The sequence below is a fragment of the Fundulus heteroclitus genome, chromosome 10 (assembly GCF_011125445.2).
Source record: "Fundulus heteroclitus isolate FHET01 chromosome 10, MU-UCD_Fhet_4.1, whole genome shotgun sequence".
Taxonomy (NCBI): domain Eukaryota; kingdom Metazoa; phylum Chordata; class Actinopteri; order Cyprinodontiformes; family Fundulidae; genus Fundulus; species Fundulus heteroclitus.
This window is the reverse complement of record NC_046370.1, coordinates 47872-73482: the sequence shown is the minus strand read 5'-3', so window position 1 is coordinate 73482 and position 25611 is coordinate 47872. Positions and strand designations below refer to the sequence as shown.

Genomic DNA, 25611 nt, shown 5'->3' with positions numbered 1-25611 from the left:
GCATTTATCAGCCTGAAATAAATCCTTCTGCTTCTTTGCTAGTCCTACACTTCTCATTGGGATGGGAAAGTGTTTACCGGTCTCCGACATTCAGTGATTAAAAACAATAATCTTCTTCTTTCTGCAGGCTGGAGGGACGTCGAAGGCCACCCTCCACGCCAGAGAGGCCAGAAGGAGGCACTTGAGCAGCTGCTTGGACAGATTAAAGAAGCTCATCGCCACTGTGCCTGCCATGGTATCAAGACCTTCCTGACTGGATGGCCATGTTTAGCTAACAGGCCGAACAATAAAATGAGAGTTTACCGCTGGAGAAAGTTGAATTACTTGTCATGTTTTGGGCAGTTGGCAGCTCTCCTGCCTTACAGCAATCCTGCAGGGAGCCTGCATTTTCTTTCTGTATCAGAATTAGCTCTAAATTCAACTTTTACTGATTAAAACTGATTTTTTTTTTTCTGTTTACCCTTCATATCCCCAAAATGTTAAGATAAAGTCCGGTTCCCAGTATTAGCAAGCTTGCGTTGATTTATCGAGCGATAAGACAAAGTCTTTAGAATTGGTCCTTTTATGAATATGAACTTTTTTTTCCACTTTGTATCTTACACTGAAAAATTTCCCCAAAAGCTTCTGCCATGCAGATATTTCAGTGTTTTTTTCTCTCTCCAAATTACAAAAACGAAAGAGCCTGAAATTGGGACTAAAGTTAAATTTGAAAGTGGTCATCTTAAACTGACATTTAAGGTCGATATTCTTAGTTTGCAAAACTACGTGTTCTATTTAAACCAAACATCAAGCTGACAAAACGTCCATTGGAGTAAATAAATGTTATTATATTTGACTTTTATTTAAATCCAAACTTTAAAATTCGGCTGAAGAGACTGTAAAGAGTTAAATAGGATTAACCTTCACATCCTCCCCAAATTCCCTCTAAACACCAAAACACACAAATCCCTGTTGGGTTTCATGCAGCTCCAGAAAATAACAATGGCAAAAAGTAAAAAATGCCATTAACCCTCTCACAGCGGAGAAACAGGTCTGGTGCAGTCCTGGTAAATGTCCAAATATCCCTCCAGTTTTCTGATTAAAGCCCTCTACTGGTTACGTAAAGAAAAAAATAAGTTTTTGTCTTTTTTCTATAAGTAGTAACAAGAAATTGCAAATAGGTAGACCTGAAAAGTAGTTCAATGTCATAGTTTGCTGCAAGAATATATTTTTTTTATTTAGGATTTATGAAAACAGCTGGTGAAAATAGTGATATATAACGACTGAAGTGACATGACCATCGAATCAAACGCAGGTAGAAAGCGAGGAGTCAATATGACGAAAGCTCGCCATTAAGCGGTGCGCCCGTCAGTTTCCCTGCGCTCGCCGAACACATCGGCGTCCTCAGCGCCGCTCTCAGTCATGGCCCATAAAAATGGGCGGAGTAAGAAAACAGTGCGGCGGACAGCTCAGCTCCGCAGGTGCAACGCGTTTCACTAATCGCTGTGTTTCGTTTCACCTTGACAGACACTTTACAATCTGAGGCATGACAAGTACTTCACGCTCCACACATGCTAAGATGGCATGCCACCTCCCGTCTGTCTTAGCAACCCAACCCCCCCCCACCCTCCTCCCCCCCCAGGTTCCTCCTTTCTGAGTCTTTCCATGACTCAGGCCTCGCTGCTGAATACTTCTCTCTCTGTGACAAAATGCAGATCAACATCTCTCACACTCAAGCTGTTTATATCCCCAAACGCTGCCGGCTGTGCGTCGGTGCCATAAGTGTCAGAGCCTGTCGACGCTGACCCCCCCCCCCCCTGCGCTTGACAGCGAGGCGCGTTTACCGCCGAGCAAAGCTGTCCCTCTCCGGCCCAAACGCGCCTGCCAACTTACTATTGTCCTCTGTGGCCGTCCGGCGTCGGCAGCAGCCTGAGCGGCAGCATAATGGCCGGCATTGAGCGGCTCTCGCTCTGTCAGACGGCGACTGATTGAGCTTGAGAGTTCAGGCACGGTAGTCAAGGTGGCATGTCCCCCGGGTCATGTTTGTTATTCCTGTAACAGACAAGTCTCGGGCTGGAGTCTGAGGAGAGCATAAATTAACACTGACTGCTGCCGCCTCCCTCTCGCACCCCCCACGGTGAACTAGCCGTCTTGTCTACTGTCCACACATGTACTGTAAACCTGCATGTAAAGATAGACTCGCACGCAGAAACACCAACGGGCACAAATATCCAAACACATGCTCTCTCGCTCAGCCTCCCCGTCCATGCGTACAACCGACCCCCCCCTCAGCACGGCCCAGCTCCCAGCCCACACCTCCTTCTCCCTCTTGTCCAAACACTATTAATTAAACTGTGAAAGAGGCCTTGACTAACACAGGCTCCCCAGCAGTCGGCCCTAACTTGTCTGTCTTGCTCAGTGTCAAGCAGGGACCGATGGCAGGAGGACTGGGGCTCAACAGAGCTGTGAGAGGCGAGGCCGTTATGATGGAGGGGGTTACTTCACCTTCACTTGTCCACCTGAAGAAGAAAATTAGTTCTTCTTGCTACCCAAATGAAGGGGCTTATTGACTCTAAGTGGCCCAGGGCTGGAGAGTGATCACCTGGGACGAGGGGGAGTCTGATTTAGCACTCAGCGCGCCTAATGAGCTGGGAGGTTCATTATCTGACTGAAAAGAACCCACACAAGCGTATACCTACGTTCACGCATACATGCGCTAAAAAAGCCCCCTCCCTCGCTTGCCTCCGACCCCCTCGCGGCCCACTAAAAATAAACATGTCCCCGCAGACCTAACTGACCTACCTGTCAGCTAATGGGTAAAGGTTAAGACACACACGCATGAATTACCCGCGTTTCTCAACTCCGCACATAGAGCTGCTCAAGGCGCGCCATAGTCGGCGCATGTAAACAGACACATGTACACACGGTTAGTGGTCCCCCGAGGGTTTTGGGAGCTAGTGGTTCCCTGTAGACCAATAGTCTGCTGTTGGCAGCCGGCATGACTGTTAAATTGTGCCGCGCCGCAGTAGAGTACGAGACGTCAAGAAACGTTCGGCCGTGTTGTTGGACCTGTCAGGCTTGTTGTCGGTCAGGTAACAGCCTGTCGCTGGATGGGGTATTTCTGGACCTGGTCATGACAGAAGCGCCTGTTGGTTTAGTGGGGAAAATTGGACGGTCAATCCCAGTAACGTTTTCAGGATCATAGGGACGGTGGCTGTAACACTGCCTCGCAATAATTACCGTATATTCCGCACTATAAGTCGCTCCGGAGTACAAGTCGCACCAGCCATAAAATGCATAATAAAGAAGGAAAAAACATCGCACTGGAGTATAAGTCGCATTTTTGGGGGAAATTTATTTGATAATATACAACATCGAGAACAGACATGTCATCTTGAAAGTCAATTTTAAATAAAAATAGTACGGAGGCAACAACAGGCTGAATAATTGTACGGTTAGCTTACGCTACATGACACAACTGAGAACGTGCCTGGTATGTTAACATAACATATTAAAAGCTATTCTGATAACTATAGCATAAATAACATGCGAAGAAGTTAACCAAAGCGCCCGTGTCACTCCAAATAACTAAAATCCAGTGAAATCTTCATCCTCGGTGTCACTTTCAAATAACTTCGTTAAAGGTATACTATGCAACCGGGGTTGATTTTCCAGCGAGGCTCCCCCCAGAGGGCGAAAGTAAAAGTGCACTGTCATAAAGATGCTCAGCTGTTCTGGTTTCTCCGTCAAGCCAGACGTGGTTTTTTGAGTTTAGCAGACAGGCGAACGCAACGAAAAGTCGAAAAAACGGCAGTACAAACAATGACTAACAGTGAAAGTATGAACATGCACAGAGAGAGAGAAACCATTCCAATGTTACTTACAATCGCATCAGCAGAAACGCGAGGTCCACGTCAGCCTTGCAGCCTTCTTTTTCTTTTAGCTCTCACCATTCTGAAAAAGCTTGCCCGATGTTCACCCGTGTACGACTCCTCTCTCTGTCCAGAGCCCTTTTCCTCTTTCTTGCCTGCTCCAACATGGGTTTTCGCTGTTTTCTCGCTGGTTCCGCCATGATAACTGCACAAATCTAGCAACAAGCATGCCTTTCACTGTGGGCGTGTAGCATTTCTCGCCGTAAAGCAAGACCGACTCTCGCGATGCACCAGACTTCTGAGCCTGTGTGTGCGGGCCGAGGGCTCCTGCAATTGCAAGTGCAGTATTTCCCCCACAGACCACCAGGGCGGCCGAGAAAACCTTTGTTCGACCTGAAATGACTCATTTAATCATCCAAAACGGTATGGAACACATTAATTAACTGAAAAATGTTGCATAGTATGCCTTTAACTCCGGAGGTAGAAGATGCGGCACTTCCGCTTCTACGTCGCTTACGTCTGATTCAACACAGGCCTAGAGCGCCCTCTTGCGGTTTGGTGTGAAAATAACAGGTGTAATGATATACTGGTAAAAACGTGTAAAAATTTCACACATAAGTCGCTCCAGAGTATAAGTCGCACTCCCGGCCAAACTATGAAAAAAACTGCAACTTATAGTCCGGAAAATACGGTAAGCTTTTTCACATTCGGTCATGTCACAGCCATGTTACGCAGCACTTTGTGTTCGTTCATCACAAAAAACAAACAAACAATGAAGCACATTGGGATTTTGTGGTTTTAGGTCAAAATGTCAAAAGGTTCAATGTGCCTGAATATATTTGCAAGCCGCTGTATAATCTGACCTCAATCTGTTTGTTTGTTAGAATAAATCAAAGCGTATTTTTTTCCCCCCCAGAGCAATGCAAAGCTCCAGCACAAGGCAGGAAGCACTCTGTGTCCAAAAGCCTTCGGCATCTCTTCCAGCCCACCAGCAAATTTGTCAAAAGCTTAAAAAGGTAGGCTAACGTTTCAGAATACGATGCATTAGATCTTTTGTGTGGATTTTCCCAGTTACGGTTTATAAATCAGATGCGTTATTTTAGCTGGCATTATATCTGCTGACCAGTAACTTTCTTATTAGATTTCTCCTTGTTTTTCACAAATTACAGCATTTTAGTTGTTTCAATCTGCGCAGCTGCAGCTTTTTTAACGTTGAGCGTCTTCCTCTGTTTCTCTCCAGAGGTCTCTATCTCACTTCCATCTTCTACAGAGATGACAACGTGTTGGTGACTCCAGAGGACCAGATTCCTATTGTGGAGATAGAAGATTCCTACTCCAGCACCCTTATGCAGGACTTTCTTTGGTTTACTAAGGTGGGAAAAAAATAATAAAAACAGCAACTTATAATTGTGAATAATTCAGTCGTTAATGTACTGGACAAAAAGACGGTTCTTGGTATTTTCCTACCAAGGAGCCAGACATGTTTGTTTAAATTTTTTTTGGACATTGGTTCTCCGGAGTTTTTTAAGGTATTGTTTGAAGTTCTCTATGAGAATTTGGCCACATTTTACTTATTTGTGACCAAGGCTAGATTAGCCTTTGGTTGCTCCGGCCTATAAATCACACAGGCCTAAAAAGATTTCAAAACTCAAACTGAAATGCCATTTCTTTTAGTAATGGCATTTTTCCATGCCATTAAAAAAGCAGAAAACACAACAAACAAATGAAGAAATTCTTCAACCCAAGTTGTGGATTTCTGCAGCTCCTCCTCAGTCTCTTGGCTGTTTCAGGTATTTATGCCCTTTATACCCACCAAGTACTGACTCGGGTGCGGAGTAAAAGTCCCACACCTTGAAAAGATATGCAATGTAATGTATTTTCCTTCAATTTCATAATTATGCACTACTTTGTGTTGGTCCATCACATACAATTCTGGGCATATTTTGAAAATATATACATATAAAAGTTCAAAAAGTGTGTATTTTTATTATTAGCAGCTTCTTTCCCTTCTTTTTCCTGAACATAAATATACAAAAATTAAACAGTTCTGTGGTCAACGAGTTGATGAAATCAGCTGAGTTTCCATAAATAAAAAACAATCTCTCTGAATGATTCAACAGAATTGACTGTGAAATGCCTCCAGATGACGGGTGCTCTGACTTGGCGCTATGTGAATAAACCTTATTGAACTGCATCAAGTCAAGTTTTTGCTGTATTTTAGACTTTTTTCTCCAGTTCTGGTAGACCTTACAGCTTTTCTGTCCTTCTTTGCTTTTTCCCATTTTAAACCAAACTGCAACATGTGGTGGTGGTTCAAAAACCAGGGCTGGTTCAGTCCAGTTCAGTGCAGAAAGCCCTGGGACCACCTAAATCCTAAATCTGTTGCAGGTTTCGTACCTATGGGAGGAGATACCGTGGCTTCAGCAGTGTCTCAGTCCCTCGCAGTCATCCTGTTCGTGTACTCTGCAGACCCGTCTGAAGATGCTGCAGGCCGTCTCCCAGCTACAGGTAGCATGATGCTTTTATAGCGAAATATCGATAACCTCTGCCAGTGACATCTCCCCTCACCTCTCTCTTTGCCAACCTTCCGGTGGTTTTTGCTTCTTTTTTTTTTTCAGGGAATGCTGGGAACGCAGGACCTTGGCCAGGTGTATTTTGAGCCCATCAAAGACAAGCATGGCAATGCCCTGCTGGTTCTCCTGAAAGACATGAACGCCTGCCCCAACCTGGACGGGGTACGCTGGACGCAACTTTGTAAACTCCAGCTTCAGCGCAAGTCCATCTCCTCCCCCGAGGAGCCCACCGCCTTGGACATGCTCCTCATCACGCTCCATGTGAGTCGTACAGAAAGATCTCCGATCGGAGGTCAGCTCAGCGCCTAAATGCTGCCTCATCGCGTTTTTGCCTCGCTGTCCAGAAATGTGGCACGATGAATGCGTTTGGAAGCCTCTCATTCACAGAAAACCAAACCTGACGTAACAAACGTCAGGCTGCAGTAACACATCTGTAAACTGAAAGGTGCGTCCAGCTGCAAGGGCTTCCCATCGCTGACGCTCATTTAGGCAAACTCTCACCCTTTCTGAGAGCAACAGAGGAATGAGTATTTAACGTTTCAGGTCAGATATGTTGTTTGCTTAGGCAGAACAGGTCAGAAATGATCTAACTATTGCTGCAGAGCGTTGTGTAACTGAGGCTTTGTTGACTGAAGTCGCAGCGTGGAGGTGAACCACAAGTGGATTTTTATTCGTAGCCCAGTAAACATGATAGCATTGTTGCTGTGCTGTTTTCGTCTCCAGTGTGCGCTGGCTTTGTTCTTGTGGTCCTGAAACAATGGCGGAGATTCTTCTGGTCAAACCACAGCTCACTAAAGTATTTGTCTTGTGGCGGGTTATGAGCAAAATGCTATGATGAAAATTGCAAGAAAATAGTAATAATGCACTGAATGTCCTGGCTTCCACTTTGAATAATCGAATCAACTGTAGAGTGAACGGATTCAGATGGATTGAGGAATTTCCGGCCGGCTCTGAGGTCTGTGTTTACTTGCTGTTCCCAGGAGAAGCTGGCGTATCACAGGCGCAGCAGGAAGCTCCTGTCTCCAGGCCTCTACCTGGGCTACCTGAAGCTGTGCTCGTCCGTGGAGCAAATCAGGGTGCTGGTGCCCCAGAAGCTCCCCAACGTTCTCTGTCACACTAAAATACGGGACAACAGCAATGTTTCCAGGTGGGAGAAGCTTAGCACGTGTATCTTATTAGCCGGCTACATAGCAGCAGACACCTGACTAAACTGTAATAAAACCTCATCTGCGACGTCTTAGAGAGGAATGGCAGTGGCTGCAGGCCCTCAGCTCTCTGGACGAAGCGCTGGAAATGGACCAGGACGTGCAGAGCGCGCCCCACCGTCTCTTAAACGACCTGCGCAGCGCCATCAAGGACCTGATGGCGCACATCAACGTCCCAGGAAATCAGGTGAGGAGGAGGCCGGCGGCGACCCGACAGCCAGCGGCTCGTTTTCGTGTGACGCAGTCAGACAGCGGTAACAGCAGAGGTCTCATAAAATCAATCAGCTTTGTTACTCCACTTTTACCGCCCACGGTTACAACAACTGCAGTATCATAAAGTGCTTCAATGCAATTAGTGAGAAAAGGCTTTAAACCACCTCTAATTTCTTTGTTTTTCTTCCCAGGACTCAGAGTTTCTCATTGTTTTTTTTTTTAATCGGTCTTGATCTGTTGCTGTGCAGGCCTTTTTTTGGAAGTCTCTCACAGAATAACTCAAATTAAAAACAACAACTTAAAGTACTTGAAATATCATTGTGTTTAATAGCTTTTCAATTTCAATGGTGTTTCGCCTTGTAGTTTATAATATTTATTTTCATTTCAATTTCAATTGAAATTCAATCATTTTAATTTAATTTCAAGTAATTTCCCTCTGGGATTATTAAAGTATGTCTGATTCTGATTCAATGTCCATAAATACAGAAATATGTAAAGATGTAATGCCTGGACAGATTCTGGAGACCCGATAATTTAACCGACACAAGAAGTGAACGTTTAAAAGTTTAATAATAAACTGGTTGCTGACTGGAACACGTACTGGGATCACTGTAGGGAGAGGAGCAGGTTGATAGTACACTGATTAAAAGCCACTAACCTTTTCATATGACGGAAAGTTGCACTGGCTCAGGCTATTGATCCCAGTGGTTCCTTCTGGAGGATTCGGATCACTAGGTGACTGATCTGAATCTTAATGACGCTAGACAGGGCAAAGGCTATAAGTGGGGAGGTGGCTGTCAGTTGGAGGGTCATGCACAGGGAGAAAGTCCACAGGGCAGACGTTTCAAGAAGGGCTAGACGAGAGGGGAAAACTCGGGATCCAGGCGACAGAATCGGCAAAAGGAGGCACACGCACCGTCCCGGGGTTTCCAAGCGGGGCAGAGGCAGGAGACAGGTCCGGGGGTCCAGGCTTGGGTCGTACACGACAGGCAGGAGAATCCATAAAGGGAAGAGGCAGATGGGAGAAACGGGAACAAAACAGGTCGAGATCTGTCTGCTCACACAAATGGCTTTCAAGAATCTGGCAGTTACATACTGGGAGAGTCAGGAATATATAGTGCTCCTCCCAGGCAGGAACAGACAGCAATGATTTCAAAAGAAGCTTAAAAAAGTACGTTTTTGTAGAGTGATGACTGTACATTTGAAAAAAGTTAACTTAGACTTCACTAAATAACATAATGGTTATCTAATGAAAAATACTATTTTAACCAAGGTCTCCCACTGGAATGTGAGCTGATGAGTTTCTTTGGTAACTTATTTAATGAGGAGAAATGCCTGAGATCTGACCAACGGTCCCCTGTCTGCACATGACCACGTTCTATCGTGGAAACAGGAAACGTTTTGTGGCGTTTCTGCTGTGCGTTTATTCCACAACGCCGCACGTTTCTCTGAAAATACTACAATTAGAGAACGGCTTCCAGAGTGTAATGTTTTAAAAACATGTCGGTGTCCGTTTTCAGCAAAATATAGAGACATGAGAACTGGCTAAAACTGGCTAAATGTTCCATCTCTTAGCAAATTATTCTATGACAAATGAAAGCATAAACACTTTCCCACTTTTAAATATGAAGAATCAAGTAAAGTCAATGAAATTCATGAAAAGGTTTGTCGTTTTTGTTGCCATATAAAACAAAGTATTAACAAAACATTATCGGCTCTCTCCTATTTAAAGCTAAGCATGAAGTTGTTTGCTCCTCTGCATGGGGAAACTTTTCCAAGTAGTTATGAAGCAATAAAAACAACTTATTGGAATTTAATGCGGTTACCATTAAGAAACAAAACATACGTACCTTTCCTTTTAATAAGAGCATATCAATGCTTAAACTTTAAAGCCATGAAGCATCTTTACGACACAGACGGCCTCTCACTATTATCTGGATGTGTCCAGGCTCAGGATTTCAGGATCTACAGCCAGGAAGTCTTGGAGTTTGGAGAAAAGGTGTCCTTCCTGCTCCTCCTGCCACCTTCAGATGAAGTGTGCACGGCTCCCGGTCAGAATAATCCATACTCCCCTCGCTCCGGCTTCCTCACCCTGCCCCTGCAGATCTTCGAACTAGGTCAGTGTTTCAGGATTCAGCCACATTCATTATGATTCACGTTCTTATTTTGAGTAAATCCAGTGCCTGGGACAGACTCATGCTCCATTTACTGACAGCGTTTCTCCCCCGTTTTGGATGGCCTTCTCTCTACAGTCCACTTTAATGCGTATTGCCCCAGTTTCATCGGTCAGTACTGCAGAGTGTCCGCTTTGCTGGAGCTGGAATCCCTCATGTCGCAGCAGGCTCTGCGAGAGGCCTTCTCTGAGGCCGAGCTCCTTGCTGCTAAAAAGAAACACCAACAGGTCCAGGAGCACGTGCAGGTATGGCCACTGAATGCATAAAGGCACATATTTCAATAAATCATGGCTTTTTTTTTAGACGAGATCAACTTTTATGGCTTTTCTATAGCAAATGGAGGAGATGTGGCGAGACGCGCGGTGGATTATGGATGCCTTGCAGTACGCCCGCTACAAGCAACCAACAGGAGGCATCTCCATAAGCTGGATAATAGACTTTTCTAAAGAGGTGCTGCCAGACAAGCCTCCATCCACCTCCTCCCAGCCGGACTTCATGCCATCGCCCATGCCCTCGCCAGAACCTTGCCGCAAACATTCAGGTCAGAAACACTACCGGTAATGAAGGAAGTGTCAGAACTTAAGTTCAGTAACAGTAACAGTAACATATTCATCTGGTTTACACTTTTTTCCCCATTGTGTCCTGATAGAACCCTAACACTACAAGTTTTATGTGGTAGAACATGTTTTGTAGTTGCGAACCGGAAGGAAAATGATAGTTTTGTGTGGCGGCCATTTGTATTAATCCTTTTTATCCCAGATGTGTCAAAAGTATTCACATCTATTACTCAATTATAAGTATAGATACTAGGCTTTAAAAATACTTCTGTAGAAATAGTAGTATCAACTCAAACCTTTTACTCAAAAGTATAAAGGCACCGGCTTCAAAACTACTTAAAGTATTAAAGTAAAAGTTATTTAAGTAAAAAAAATGCCACCAAGACAAAAGCTTAGACCTCCGCATATTAACAAAAATGGGATTGGCTGTTTCACCCACATATAAATCCACTGAAAACGAACCTTTTAACACAACGCAATATATTAAAGGTCCAATCGGTGCAATACTGAGCATCATCATGGTTTCATGTAGCAGAAAATCTGGTTGCCTTTAAGTACTGGTGCAAAAAAGTCAAACTTCAGAAACATATTACCAATAATCTTTTACTTGATATTACTGGATTATAAATGAACAATCAACATTTTCTATCATTTGTTCTTCTTCTTAAGTTGTTGTTGGAACAACTTGGTGCTGTACTGCCTCCAACCACAATCAAATTCACTCTGTGCAGATAGCGCTATTTATCTGAATATTTATTTATTTATTATTGATAAGCCAGTACGAAAAACAAGCTGAGATAAAATAGAAGTAATGAGACAATTTTCAAAATGCAAAGAGTAGACGTAAAAAATAGGCTTAAAAAGTATTACTCCACTAAAGTATAAAAAACATTTCTACTTAAGAAAGATAAAAAAAAGTATTTGTACTTATAGTTACTTGACACTTCTGCTTTATCCTGATACACATAAATGAGAGCAGTGCAAAGTTAAAGCTGGATCAGGTCCTACAACAACATCCCAGTTTGAAACATCTTACATGGGATAAACTGCTGACAGGACAACTATAAGTTGTGAGCTTGTAATTTTCCACAAATCAGGCAATGGATAAAGAAAAAGCAAGATAACACCAAACGTTAACTTAGTTTTATTTCCCTGTGAGCTCCATCCCCACAGTGGAACACGGTGGTGGCAGCATCATTCTTTTTCCTGCAGGGACAGGAAAGCTGCTCAGAGTTGATGGGATAATGGATGGAGCTGAATCAGGACCATCCTGACACAAAACCTCTTAGAGGCTGCAGAAGACCTGAGACTGGGGTGAAAGTTCACCTTCCAGCAGGACCACCACCCTGAACATGCGACGGTTTAGATCCAAGCATTTTAATATGTTGGACTAGTCCGCTTACAGTTCAAACCCAAATCTGAAAATTAAAAGCTGAAGTGTTGTGAATACTTTTAGGCACAGTAAGTTTAGAGTCTGCCGCGCTCAAACTGTGTTTCATCACCTGTAGATTATCCCGGTCTGTCTGATGAAGAGGGTTCCTCTGAAGTCTTCCTCACCACTGACAGTGACTACGACTCCAGTCGTGCGCAGAGTCCCCGTGAGCTGGACCTGCTGCCCCCCTCGCCTCTGTCCTCCTCCGCCCCCCTGGAGCCCCGTGGCTTCCTGCGCAGCGACGGCAGCGGCTCAGGAGGAGTCGTGTGTCCCAGCGGAGGCGGACGTGGCGCTCTGAGGGACTCCACGCCGGACGTCCTCCAGGCCTCAGAACCTCAGCTGGGAAGGGAGAGCGAGCGATGTGGAGGAGGAGTCATTGGAGGAGTTCGGTGTGGAGGAGAAAGGCGGAGGGGACCCCCAGAGCTGTTTGACAGCGACTTCATCCTGCCCAGCCGACAAATCGAGCTGCTGCACATCACAGAGAAGAGGCAGGCCTTCTGCGTGAGGACCAGCAGTCTGGAGTTCCCCTCCACCGCATCGGTCCACCATCAGCCTCACTCCCACCACTCCCAGTACTCCTCACCCTCCACCTCACCGCAGAACCGATGGCACCGCCCCTCATCAGTGGAGCGGTGTTGTTCTGGGGAGCGCTGCGTACCTCAGCTTCCGCCGGCTCGGACGTTATCAGAGGACAGCGGCACGCAGAGACTCAACTCACCGTCGCCTGCTGTGTTCAGGAAAGGCTGCCACGCCACGCTCAGAGTATACCCACAGTATCGAACGGGCCTGCCGAAGGAGACCAGTGTCAAGGTACCGCTGCACGGTTAACGTGGGCCAGATGACCAAAGTAAATGGGGAAGGATTAGAAAGTGTTCAGGATCTGCTAAAACCAGACAGATTATGGCATCCCGTATGGAGTTGCAGTTCTGCACGCTTACTCAGTCGCATCAGATTCATTTTCATTAAAAACTTTTTCTGATTGTCTATCAAAACACAGAAGCTCAGACACTTTTTGACAACTTTAGGTTACGTCTCATTGGCGGTTTTTGCAACCTGTCTGTCCTTTACGTAAGACTAAAATTTAATCAGATGTAATCTCCTCGTCCTGCGGTATGTTGGACTTTTTGACCAGCTCTAGCCTTCCTCTTAGTTTCTATTTAGTTTCTATCTGATTTTAGTCTTGGAAAAAAAAAGACTTTAAAGGTACATAGCCACATAATATGCTTATAAAAAAAGACCATAAACCGTTTGCTCATGATAAAATAAGGTTATATAAACCAAGCCTTCATCCTGATAATGTTTTAATGGTTTGGTGATAAATAGCCCAGCACTGGCCGCGATTAGCAGATATAAACAGATGTGGCGCCATCTAGCGACAGTATCACAGAACTGTCATAATGCAGGTTTGCTAAGGTAATAAATCAATTATAAATAATGGCGGACCGAGCATGACCCTCTGCAATGCCTCGCAGTAAAGCAGCAGCTCGTCGTGATGAAGACCAACGTTATTAATTAAATAAATCAATCTACAGCAGCTTTAAGAGCCTCATATCAAAACATTTACTCACGTCAGTCAACTCTGCGTCACATCTGAGCCTCGGCAGGTTTAGTGTCCGCTTCGGTGAACACTAACGTTCAGACTGGATTCCCAGAGACATTTCAGCCTTTTCCCTTGGAATCATATTTTTTGAATTTTTTTTTTAACTGGATCTTGGACGCATTGTTTCATTGGGAGATGCTAATAGCCGTTAGCTGCTTGCTTGCTCTAACCCCAGCTATGCATGCGTGGCACGTACTTCCGTTAAAAATGTAAATAAACACGAAAGGCTTTATTTATTAAGAAATTGAGCAAAAACAAAGCGTAAAATAACAATTAATGCGCCAGCAGGACGTGATAATCTTTCATAAAAACTTTGTACGCAACCAGACTGAGCTACTGACGTACAAATTTGAAAAAAGTCAAACATCGTGGCTATGCACCTTTAATGAAAGATGTGATGAAAAAATTTAATTGACATAAAATGTTGCATTGTGCTTTCTAGCCACAGGCAAACGATTAAGACCTGTTCAGAAATGTCCTCTTGTTCAAACCCTCCGTTGTGTTTTTCTGTAAATGGTTTTGTTTTTCCATACGGGAAGCCTGATTAAATCGTGATCGGGATTTTTACTGGGAAAAAGCCTTTTGTGTCTGAAGCTGAGCTAAACGTAGCTTTCTTCCTGCATTTTTCAGCTGTGTATAACTTCGGGCACGACGGCTCGGGAGATGGTCCAGCTGGTGGTCCAGGAGATGAACATCGTCTCTCGGCGCCTGCTGGGCAGCAACGAAGGCGGTGAGGAGCAGGACCAGTGTGTTTACTACAGTCCCGAGCAGCTTAAGCACTTCGGCCTGGTGCTGGTGGTGGACAACCGGGAGAAGTGGCTCCAGGATGACTTCTGTCCCCTGGAGCTGCAGAACCCCTGGCTGAGGGGCAAACTGTGCGTTCGCATTAAGGACTATTCTCCGCTAGCACTCAAACACAGCCGGGCCACGACAGTGTGACCCTCCTGAGTTAAGTTTTGTTTTGAACCTGTATTTAATTCAGTGAACTCAGTTTTCATTGTCGCTGTTTCACCATCGTCCTCGACTGCAAATTGTAATACGTTTTCTGAGTTGTATTTTTTTTTTCCTTCCCCTGAAATGAATCTGTTTCTATGAAATATTTTCTCCCGAACATAAAGAGATTTTATTTTATTTTTTCTGGGAACATCAGACCCTCATATGGACACCAAATGAACGCTCACAACATGAAACGAAGAGTAAACTCTTTTTTTCTTCATGCTGTCAGAAGTCATTGAGCAAAATGTAGTGATGCTGAGCACGGGTAACGGTCCGTCTGGGACTTCTGGCACGACTGACAGCACTTTGGGCTGTGTGAGTTTCCAAAATGACACCGGCTCCATCATCATCATCATCATCATCATCACCGTCGTCCGCAGCCACACACAGAAAGGGCTTTTCCTCTGAGCTCTCTATGTGTTCTAATTCCCAAAGAGCTTTGCCACAGAACATCAGGTCCCTTTTTCCAGGGTTGGGGTTCCTGGACCGTGCTCGTTGGTAAAGAACGGCTTTCTCTCACTGTTAGAGGACGCATTCGTCCTGTAAGACGGTCATAACCTCTGTCCGTCCCTCTCCTGGCTGGTGTTTTGCAGCCAAGATAGAAATGGGGAATATTGGCACAAAACTATGTGGTGCTCGAATGGTCCTGTGCAGCCAAAATAGATGATCATATCATACCAGCTAATTATCCAAAACAAAAAAAGAAGCAATACTCTCTATTCTGTTCTTTCAAATTGAACATAAAGGCATGCCATACTTTCATCTGCTTTCCCCTAGGTGGTGCTGGTCATTTTGACCCTTCGCCATTTTGCATCTTAGCAGTTTTCAGTAGTAGGGTACGAAGTGGAGCAACGTAAAGTTTTATACTGATAGTTCATCAGTTGGTCCCCATTTCATGACCGCTTCGACAGGCAATGATTTAAAGAGCTTCTTTATGATTCCGCAACTCCGTGGAGCAAAGTGGAGGCACAAATTGATGCGGTGGGTGAACTGACCTGCAATGGTCACGTTGTGCCAAGAGTTAACCACGTCAGAGGTTTACCTGCACCTCACTCTCGGGTCTTCTCTACAGGTAGGAATCTGGTGAAGGTTGTTAAGAGGGCCAGTATCTCTCAGCAAGAGTTCAGACCTAAACTGAACATGGTTCCAAAACAAGCAATATGAAAGCAGTCCTCAGGAGATTGGACCCAAATTAAACAAAAGGTTCTAACCTGCAAGGTGTGGCTCAGGTGGCGGGTGGTGGAGAAAGCCAAAGAAATCAGTGGTGGGTCCGAGGAAAAAGATAAATGAGCGCACACTCGTTGCTCGTCCTGTTCTGATTTTAGCTTCATAAGCATTCCTCCACATACTCGTACTACCTAGAATCATTATTAGGTCCGTCAACAGATTATGAAAACTATTAAAAACAAACTTCCACTGACATTAAGAGTGGACTTAAAGGGATAGTCCAGGATTTTTGAAGTGAAGTTCTGTTTAAAGCCTGAAAGCCAATAATATCTTACCTCTGTTGCTGGAGGCTAAAGCTAACGGCTAAGCTAACGGCTAAGCTAAGGGCTAATCTAAACAGGATCAAGACCAAATGGGACTTCTAACGTCTCCAATCTAAAAAATGTCACAGTTGTTTATTAGGCTTTAAAACATTAAATTGAGCAGGTATTTACAGAGAAACTAAAAATCATGCATAGGATATTGAAGTAGGAGGCAGTGCGCCACCAATTATCTTCCTATGTGAAACACTGAGAACCAAACATTCAAGATCCAGTGTAAAAAAATTATAGTTTTGAACAAAATCACCATTCTTTCTGATTTACAAGTTTTCTGATACAGAAATGCTCTTTTTCTTAAAGTTTATCAGATTCTCTAGGAAACTTCTTGTTTACGTGGGGTGTAATTACGACAAAACTGGGAACACAAGAGAACATGCCGTTCAAGAAATGACTTCATAAGTCAAGATATGGCTTCAAGACAGCAGCTTTTCATCGGCGCTTTTCAATGCAGTCAGCCCAACTTGAAAAAGCAGTTTTGAAGCTCACTGATTTTATTTCATGGCTTTTTGTCGGTACTGGGGGCGGCGACAGTTGGGAGGGCGCTGTTTCTCATTGGTACTTTTAGTTTATTCCATATGTTGGAAATGCAGGTTATCACAGAGCAGAAGCTACCAGCAGCACCAAAACAACCCGAAAGAATAGCTGATTAAACATCTAATCAGAGTGAAAGAGGATAAAAAGGTAAAATGTAAATTAAAAATGTTCAATACAGGTGTGCCCTTGTTTCCTGCCAAATTTAAATATTGATCTTTTCAGATACAGTTTGGAAATCAATGCATTCAAATCAATCAGTTATGAATATTTAGTTCTATGTTTCAGAAATCATATTGAGGTTTCAATATGATTGGGTTCTCATGTCGGACGTTGCAGATATCCATATAAAGTAAACGGCTCTTGCTGCACAAAAATTAAGCCAGAAAGTCCAACTTTAGCCATATTTAAAGTAAAAAAAAATGACCGGCCGGTTTACTACGTTGCTCATTTCTTCAACTCCACGACCATCAAGGGGAAACATCAGTTTTCTTATTTGTCATTAATCAAGTTATGAAAATATGTTCTGCTCTAACATCTCCCCTGCAGCCTGAGCAGCATTTACCAGTGTAAATAAAAGCGAGTATAATGTAGCACTGAGGTCCAACAGACGGCTTTGTTGCATGAAGACAGAGGACCTCTCCTGGGTTCCTGTAGCAGCATGTTGAACCTGTTCCTGGGGGGGGGGGGGGGGCGCTGGCAGACGTGTCGTTGTTTACAGAGCTGACTTTTCTTACACATTTACAGACATGTAAACTGCTGTATAAAGATGTTCTAATAAGTCGTAACTGGTTTTACTGAGGGCTCGAGCTCTCATGCTAGCGCTTAGATGTCCCCCTTATTCCTGTTGTTTAAAGCTGCTTTTTTACGACGGCCGTCCGCAAAAACAAATCTCTCGGCCGCAAACCCAACCGTGTACATAGAGGAGATACGGGGATGAATGTATTATATCTGCCCTAAATGTGAAAATGAGTAAAGAAGGGTGTGTTGGGGGGGGCTGTGACCACTAGAGATGTTAAAGGTCAGTGACATTACAGGCGCCTGAGATTGGGCTGAACTGGGGGGGGTGGGGGGGGGCAGGTTCTGAATTACCCTTTCTAGTCTGGTAAAAATAAAGCCCTGTGTTTACAAGCAACTGTTGGTGGATCCATCAGCCAAAGTCATGAAGGAGACATCACGTCACTTTTTAAAAATTTATTTTTATGGAACAATAAATGAATATTACAAAATAAAAGCCCTTGTTTGTTTTTGTTTTGTTTTTTTTGTGTGTTTTCTCTCTCAACAGATCTGCTGCACGGGAGTGTAGGAAGTTTCCAGGCCTGCAGTAACATCTTTTATGGGTTATTACCTCTAAACTCTTGCTGTTGTTGAGCACAAATGAACTGTAGCACACTGTCTTCGTTAAAAAAAACTGAGCCCTCACCTCATTGGCCTGAAGATCTGCGGACAGCTTAAATTTAACGTATGTGCATGTTTATATGGGAACTGCTTTGATACGTTCCGTTAATTCATCCGATGCCTAAAAACTACCCTCACCGTCATTTCCCGCCCAGTTGGTGGAAGCTGGATGGCGAGCAGCTGCAGGATGGATCCCTCGCTCGTTTCGGGCTTTGCTGCTTAACGACCTAACTATTTAGCATGCTTTAGGCTGCATCTTCTGTCACTTTAACCTAAAAAGTACTGTACTTCCCATGTTGCCATCGTCCACATCAGTGGCAGAGAAAAAATGGTAAGATGGATTTCTGTAATCAAACCATCCCTGATCCTCAGCAACCTCTGATTTACCTGTTTTGGGTGTCTCCTTGCTGCCACACACCTGACTTAAATGATTGGATGATTAAGAGGCTTCTGCAGTACATAATGATAACCCTGGCTTTTGATCAACAATTTATCAATCAAGGAGCGCAGGAAACGACTGCAAAGCCTTTGCTGTTGAGAAATCTACTTTATCACTCCCTGTGAGGCTGCAGTTGAAACTGGACATCTCTGAGTGGAATATTATAGTTGAAGGGAAACAATAAATGTTTTAATAACTGTCAGTGAGACAGCATTCATGGATGCAGAGACGCTTGTTAAGGCCTCAACTGAAAAGCTTTGCACATATCTACAACAAGAAAGGTATGAAAATCTCCTAAATGAGTTTGAGTGTACGTTACGCCATTGTAATCAATACATTGTAGGGCATTAAGGCCCATTTTATGATGGATACCAAAACTTAGAACGTTGTTGGACCTTTTTTCTTTTCTTTTAACTTTGCTCCTGCCTCTTTAAGTTTAAGATTAAATGTTCATCAGAAATGAAATGAGAAATAGCTGCTGCTTCTAAAGATAAAATCCCTTCCATTTGTATAGCTTTGCAAGTCAGCCTGCAGCAGAACACATATTTATATTTTTGCATTAATAAATTTTTATGTTGCACAGTCCTGTTTATACACTGCGTGTTTATATGTTTAGTTGACTCATGATCCCGGGGTTGAATTCTGGCTCGCCAGCTTGCTTTCAGCAGGCTCATATCACAGTGCTCCCTTGCTAGCCCCATGTGTTTTTTCAGCCCTCGAGCAAATAAAATGCTGCATGCTTCCCTGTCAACAGATCCTACAAACACTAATGCGGGGAAGGACGCACAAACATACACATAAACGTGCACTGGCACACAGCGGCCACTCAAGAATCTTGATATATGGATGTGTAAATGCACATGTGTACCATTTAGAAGATTTACACTTTTAAGCTATATTAGGACAATCCACACACGATTCTCAAGCAACTCTTTGCTCACAAGTCATGCAGCAACGCTTGCCAAGTCACTACTCCTTTAAGAGCAGCCCTTTAGCATTTATTGACAGTAACTTAAGAATTGTACTGGAATTCTGACACCTCCTAATTTTAAACCTTCTGACTCCAGGAAGACCCGATCTAAATATAACCTCTGGCACATATCTGAATGCGTATAAAGAAAACATTCCAAAAACGCCTTGAATAGTGGCTATTCATGCTTAGAAAAAGAGATTCAATGTGGAATGCGCTCGCCTCGGCACGCAGCGGGACTCGTGACTCAACAAAATCCCTGCATCCAACAACAGGGACGGATTAAGGTCCAGTACCAGTAAGAATCATTTGATATGTGGTTTTATGAGCACTTCCACTGGCAGGGAAGTCTGATTCAGGGGTTGTTAAGATTCCTTGCAGAAACTGGATGAGTGCAAACTGCTCGTAGCATTTGATACGACCTCCGGCCCATCTGAAAATCAGTTCACCGTGTAATGAAAGTTGACAGATCTTTGGGTCCTTATCTTCTTCGACTTGTGCTCCGTTCGATTCCTGCAGAAGTTATGATATATTTGGCATCACTTTGGCTAACCAGCCATGCAAACACAAGAGACGACCTTCTGGATTTCTTTGAATGATTTAAAAAAAATGCATATTACAGTTCATGTAAATCAATTAGATCAAGAAAACTCAAAAAAGCAGAGATTCATGTAGTCAATTTGATATATTATGCTGTGTTTCATTTAACTTTGGAAGTTGGAACTCAGAGGTAACGTGTCCAGGAGGGGAAATCTGGACAAATGTGTCCTCTGCAACACTTTGCAGCTCCTTTTCAACATGTTCCCTTGCCAGAAGGCATATGTTTGGCTTCAGATCAACTTCTGCCTTCCAGTAGGATGCCCCGGAGGCATCTTCATCAGTTTCCTCAAGCACCTCCAAGTCTTTTGAGGTCAGAAGGGAGATTTAGTCCATCCACTGAGTTCTTGGCCTTCCTCACAGTCTCCTCCCAGCAAGCCTGCAAAGGGAGGGATCCAGGGAGCATCCTGCCCTACAATTGAGTCCTTTAATAAAAGGAGTGGAGCTTTGTCCTTGATCCCGGACCATCAACCTTCTTATATCTATAAGACTGAGCTCTGTCACACTAAACTTCATTGGAGCCCCTTGTGTTGGGCATCTTGCTCTTTTGGTCATGATACGTCCCTCAAAACTATAGCCAAAGACCTTTCCAGACTAAACGGGGTTTACTCCATTGTTTTCCTGTCATGGGTTCAGTGAAATTAACCTTTCAAAATAAAGGTGTCCAGGAGACAACCTGGTTTGATTGAGAGAAACAGCAACTTTTCTCCGGGCTCTCGTGTGATAAAGAAGTTCCTCATGCTATCTCTAAGGCTGAGCTCAGCTAATGACCGGATAAAGCTCATTTCAACCACATGGCTGATGGCAGAATTGGGAATGTAAGCAGATTCAGTCGCTCTCGTAAAAGACAGTAATCTGTCCAATAGTTTTACAGCAATTAAAGATGAGCTCCAGGGATTAAGCGCTGGAAGGTTTGTTGAGAAACTGCAATATTATGAACAGTTGGGCAACTGGTAGAGGAGGAACCCAGATCCAGAAACACCTTGCACTTGATTGCTGACGGTATGACGGTGAGAGTCATACAGAAACTGTCCCAGTTTATGAAGAGTGCTGATGCACAGGGAATAAAGTGGATTAAAGAGTGAGAAAATACAAAGAACCACAACAACCACTCCAGGATTATGAAGATTTTCTTCACCACAACAGATCAACGCATCTCCACTATTTCTTCGATCTGTCGAGCAGCCACTCCATCCTGAGCAAGATTCCTCTGACTGGAGCTGAGACTGACCCCCTCCTATTAGCAACACACTCACATTACATTATAGTCATTTATGTTTTAAGCATTGGAGCATGATATGAAAATATTCAACGCCAGGTTGCGAAGCACTGTGTACAGGACTGATTTAATTATGTAAAAACTGTCAGAATTGCAAAAATCTGCATGTTATCAATCTGCTGCATTTCAATCCGTTTGGGGAAAGGAGGGAAATGCAGCAGAACTCTCTGAGCTAATTGGGTGAAGCGACATCTAATGCCCGCCTACCAAAGGCTTTTAGCCAGTTATGGTATCAAATTAACACGTAAGCATGAGGCGTTATGAGAAACCAATAGAAGGTAAACTAGTGAAGGCACTTCTTGCTGTTTTTCAAAGATTAAATCGTGGATTCTGAACAAACCGACGTGACAGCAGCAGCTATGATGCGTCCTCCTGCGCTGCCAACCGCTCTTGCTTTCGTTGCACCGGTATGTCCCGCCTTAAACTGCAATACTGCAACGTAATTGGCCCCAACCGTTTTTGGTTCAGACTCAAACGGTTGAAGCCGACAAAGTACAAGATGAATTCTCCTGTGTTTGTGAACGCACAAATACCGCGAGAACTCATCTCACTGGCAAGGTGAGTTTCACAACTTGGCAGCCATATTTGACTCTGAGATTGGCGTTGGTGAGAAATCTGACTCTCCGAGCTGGAGATTCAACTTTAAAAGGTGCTCTGATTGGTTTTATCCAACTGAAACTCAAACTTAAATACTTCTGTTGAAGTACCTTCCAAACATCCACTTTTCCACCGATCGCTGATTGACTCCAGGGACGTCGCCCTCATGGCTGAGCAGCGATTCGCCTCATTTCTTCTGCATAAGGAGATGGAAAATATTTTTGAGTCGTTTGCAATGGAAACACGATGTTTATTTATTTCACTTGTGTGATTCACTTTATGAATGTCAAAAGGAAAAACTTTCCCATGCCTCACACAATAGTTTGGTTCATCGCCTACTGTCTGACTGAGCAGCGCTGTGCCTTCAAGTGTATCACGGCCAGTTTATAAATATATAGATTGGAAAGAAATAATGCATAGAAATGTTTCATTAATTGCACAACTCAGCAAAGAATATTAAGCACACAGCATTCTGTTTATTACTTTGATTGCAACACAACAGGGTCAGCGACCAAATGCGGACATAGTGTCCTACAAATGGCTAAAAGCTTCTTGAAAGCGATCATAATTTGAAAGTAAGGTCCGGACTCATGGAAGCACTTTGTGCTGACAGAATGAGCGCATCCTACTTCTTCTCTTTCACCTGTCATTTCAGCCGCCAGCAACCCCCCCCCCCCACCTCGCCTGACACCAGCCGTCTCCAGCTTCACACCTACAGCCAGATTATCAGAAGCATACGTGTGTGCTTATGCAGTTCTCTCGTACGTGTGTGAGTGGTTTTGTGCATGCGTGTACAGTGGGTGGGAAAAAAAATCAAGCCTACCACTACGGCATCAGTCATTTCTGTCTCTCATTCTCCTTCCCCGGGGCCCATAAACCTTTAAAGCACCTATAAAACACTTGGCGAGGCCTTTTTGAAGTTTTTATGAAGATCAGGCTTTATTGTTCCCTAGAGATGAGCCCCACTCCGCTGGCGCCTCGGAGCTTTCTGGAAAGTGCCAGTGAATTCAGAGCTGGGGGGTGGGGGGGGGTGTGGGGATGGGCCTGGGTGGTAGCAGAGGAGGTAGTCCCATGGAGAGAAAGTTTAGGAAGGAGAAGGGCTCTCCAGAGCCCGCGTGTCAGGTTGACAGATGAGCTGCAAATGTGTGGTGATATCTTTATCTTCAGGTGCTGATTTTCTGTTCTTTAAGATTAAACTTGGGTCAGATCAAATGAGAATATTCTAACGAAAACACATGTGCTGTGGCAGGCTGTAGCATGTGGTGCCTGCATATTTGCTCGCAGACGCTGGGGCCAGCAGGTTGCGTTCTTGTTGTTTGAAGTGGGGCTCTGTTGTTCTCATGGAGCTAAATGAATGGAGCCGGACCCCCCTTCATCTGTCTGATCCAGCGGCACCGGCCCTCTCTCCCAAATCCCAGCCCTGACGCCCGACGTGCTGGCCCCCTCAAAAGAACAGTTGGCAAACGGACGGCCCATTAAAGAGGCGAGGGCGACGGGCCCTCACCTCTGAGCTACAAGAGCGGACAGAGAATGTGAAGGCGAGGGAGAGGATCGTTTACGTATGCGGGCGCCGCTCTATCTCAGCCTAAGTGCTTGTTAACACGGCCGTGTGTGCAGGAGAGTATTCCTGTGTGTTGAGATTAGTGGTTAGGATTCAGCAGTCGTGGCTTTTGATGCTTTCTTTGCCCTCCGCAGGGCTCACTGACACCCGAAAAGTGTATTCCTGCTTTCTAACCAATCTCTGTGTGGAAGTCCTCGGCCTTCTGGCTCCAGGTCTACTGTTTAGTCTCATCCTTAGGAGGAGAAAACGGGACGTGATTAGGCCATTTGCACTTGTAATGATTCCACCTTTATGGCCAAATTTGTTTAAATTGAAATCTGCAGCTTAGAGGATAGTTTCCACACAGATTAGTACGGCGGTCCTCAAACCTGCTAGAACGAGTGAGGTCATACTGGAAGGCATTTTAAAACAGAAGGAGATCAGGACGGTGCACTCTTTCGGTTTGTTGTGATGAACAGAATCAATGTGGCTCAATGTGATTGATTGACAGAGGTTGTGTCATCAGGCTGGATTTCCTTAAGAGTGGAAATTTCCAAGTTCACAACTGAAAGACGACTAGAATTGACTTCTGAAGTTGGAACTTCTCGTTGGCAAGTCTGAGGTTTCCAACCGACCCTGAATTTAAAATCAAATATAGCTACACCCATTGGGAAGCTGTCCGTCTCGTTTGTTGTCATTCCCAGATCCGACTTCCAACTTCAGATTTTCTCAACCTATCTTTGTATGCACTACTTTATTGCATACTTTATTCTGTAGAAAACACCTACAGAAAGAGATGTAATACAGATGTTGATCTCAGAACCATCTTGAAATGAGACATTGGGAGTCAGACTTTCACATTTTCCCTGTCCACTTCCTGTCAACACATAAGATCAGTGGCAGGAAACTCTGCTGGATCTGTCTAAATTGTGCACCGGTACCTGGGAGGTTTCTAGTAAACATATTTGGACATATAGACATTACGGCAAGGGCAATGGTGTTTTGTCTTATCACTGGTTACCATCTTGCCAGATTGTTTTCAGTTTAGTCCAAAACCAACAGCAATGCAGGAATGAACCTCAAACCTCTGACATTAAACAGATTTAATGCTGTTTCACAGTGTAAACCCTGCAAAATGACCACAAGTCCTGGGCGGTGTGTCCTCTTCTCTTGCCTCAGATACCAAAGAACATGGAAGTCCAGATCAGCCAAATCTCTTTTGAATTTGCTACAGTGACATATTTCCTTTATAGTGACTCTAAATGGCTTTAAGTGTAGTTGCTGTGACGGGACCCTCGCTTATGGTTTTACTGCTGAAAGTGGTGCTTTTAATTTCCTCTCCCTCTCTGTGCTGCTGAGCGAGACCTTGGTTGACACTGCTGCAGAGGGAGGGGTTACCGCTCAGCGTAAACTGACCCCAAATTGAAAATGTCGGGTCCAGCGTAAATCTAATCAGCAGCAAAAAAGTTCTGGGTCTCATAGTCAAAACTTGCATTAAAGCACAAACTGGAAATGTATGTAAACAATGTGATGTGAAATAGATTAAATGGAGAGAGCTGTGGTGGCTCTCTCTATATCTCCAATTAATAGGAGACTTTCTTAACCTGAATCAGACCACAGCTTCGCATGAATTTTCCCATTCAGGTCCCATTTCCCTTTGGTTGTGTAACCCTGGTTTTGAAGTATTGCACAGAGAGAATATACTGTACCCTTGAAGCAAAACAGTTTCCTTCATGAAGCAGGATCGTTCACTCAGAACATCTATCAATCAATCAGCTTTATTTCTAGAGCACATTTCAAAAACCGCATGGGTTACCAAAGGGTTGTACATTAAAACAAGAAAAGGTTAAAAACAAGTAATAAATATCAAAAGCGAGAAAACAGGTTTGTATTCTAAAGTACACGACAAGATCACAGTATATTTAAAAGCCAGGAAATAAAACTGTGTTTTTAAAAGAGATTTAAAAACAGGAAAAAGGAAGGCCTGTCTGATTCTCAGTGGTAATTTAATCCTTTATTTAGGAACAGAAACAGCAAATGCTCCGTCACCTCTGAGCTTCAGCCTAATTTTAGGGGCCATCGGCAGCTGCTGATCAGCTGATCTACACTGCA

At 44.0% G+C, this 25611-nt stretch overlaps 1 protein-coding gene across 3 annotated transcripts in view; it reads left to right on the top strand.

Moving 5' to 3' along the window:
• LOC105926602 (ankyrin repeat and fibronectin type-III domain-containing protein 1) overlaps window positions 1-17102 on the top strand; it is a 212641-nt gene extending 195539 nt beyond the window's left edge. For all 3 annotated transcript variants that reach the window (XM_036141705.1, XM_036141704.1, XM_036141706.1), the window contains 12 exons: window positions 128-235; window positions 4768-4867; window positions 5092-5224; window positions 6240-6359; window positions 6470-6685; window positions 7405-7571; window positions 7666-7816; window positions 9791-9959; window positions 10095-10261; window positions 10350-10557; window positions 12082-12815; window positions 14236-17102. In XM_036141705.1, coding sequence (XP_035997598.1) covers window positions 128-235; window positions 4768-4867; window positions 5092-5224; window positions 6240-6359; window positions 6470-6685; window positions 7405-7571; window positions 7666-7816; window positions 9791-9959; window positions 10095-10261; window positions 10350-10557; window positions 12082-12815; window positions 14236-14544 — 2582 coding nt within the window. In that variant the 3' untranslated portion in view covers window positions 14545-17102. The remainder of the gene's footprint in view (window positions 1-127; window positions 236-4767; window positions 4868-5091; window positions 5225-6239; window positions 6360-6469; window positions 6686-7404; window positions 7572-7665; window positions 7817-9790; window positions 9960-10094; window positions 10262-10349; window positions 10558-12081; window positions 12816-14235) is intronic.
• The last annotated feature ends 8509 nt before the right edge of the window (window positions 17103-25611 follow it).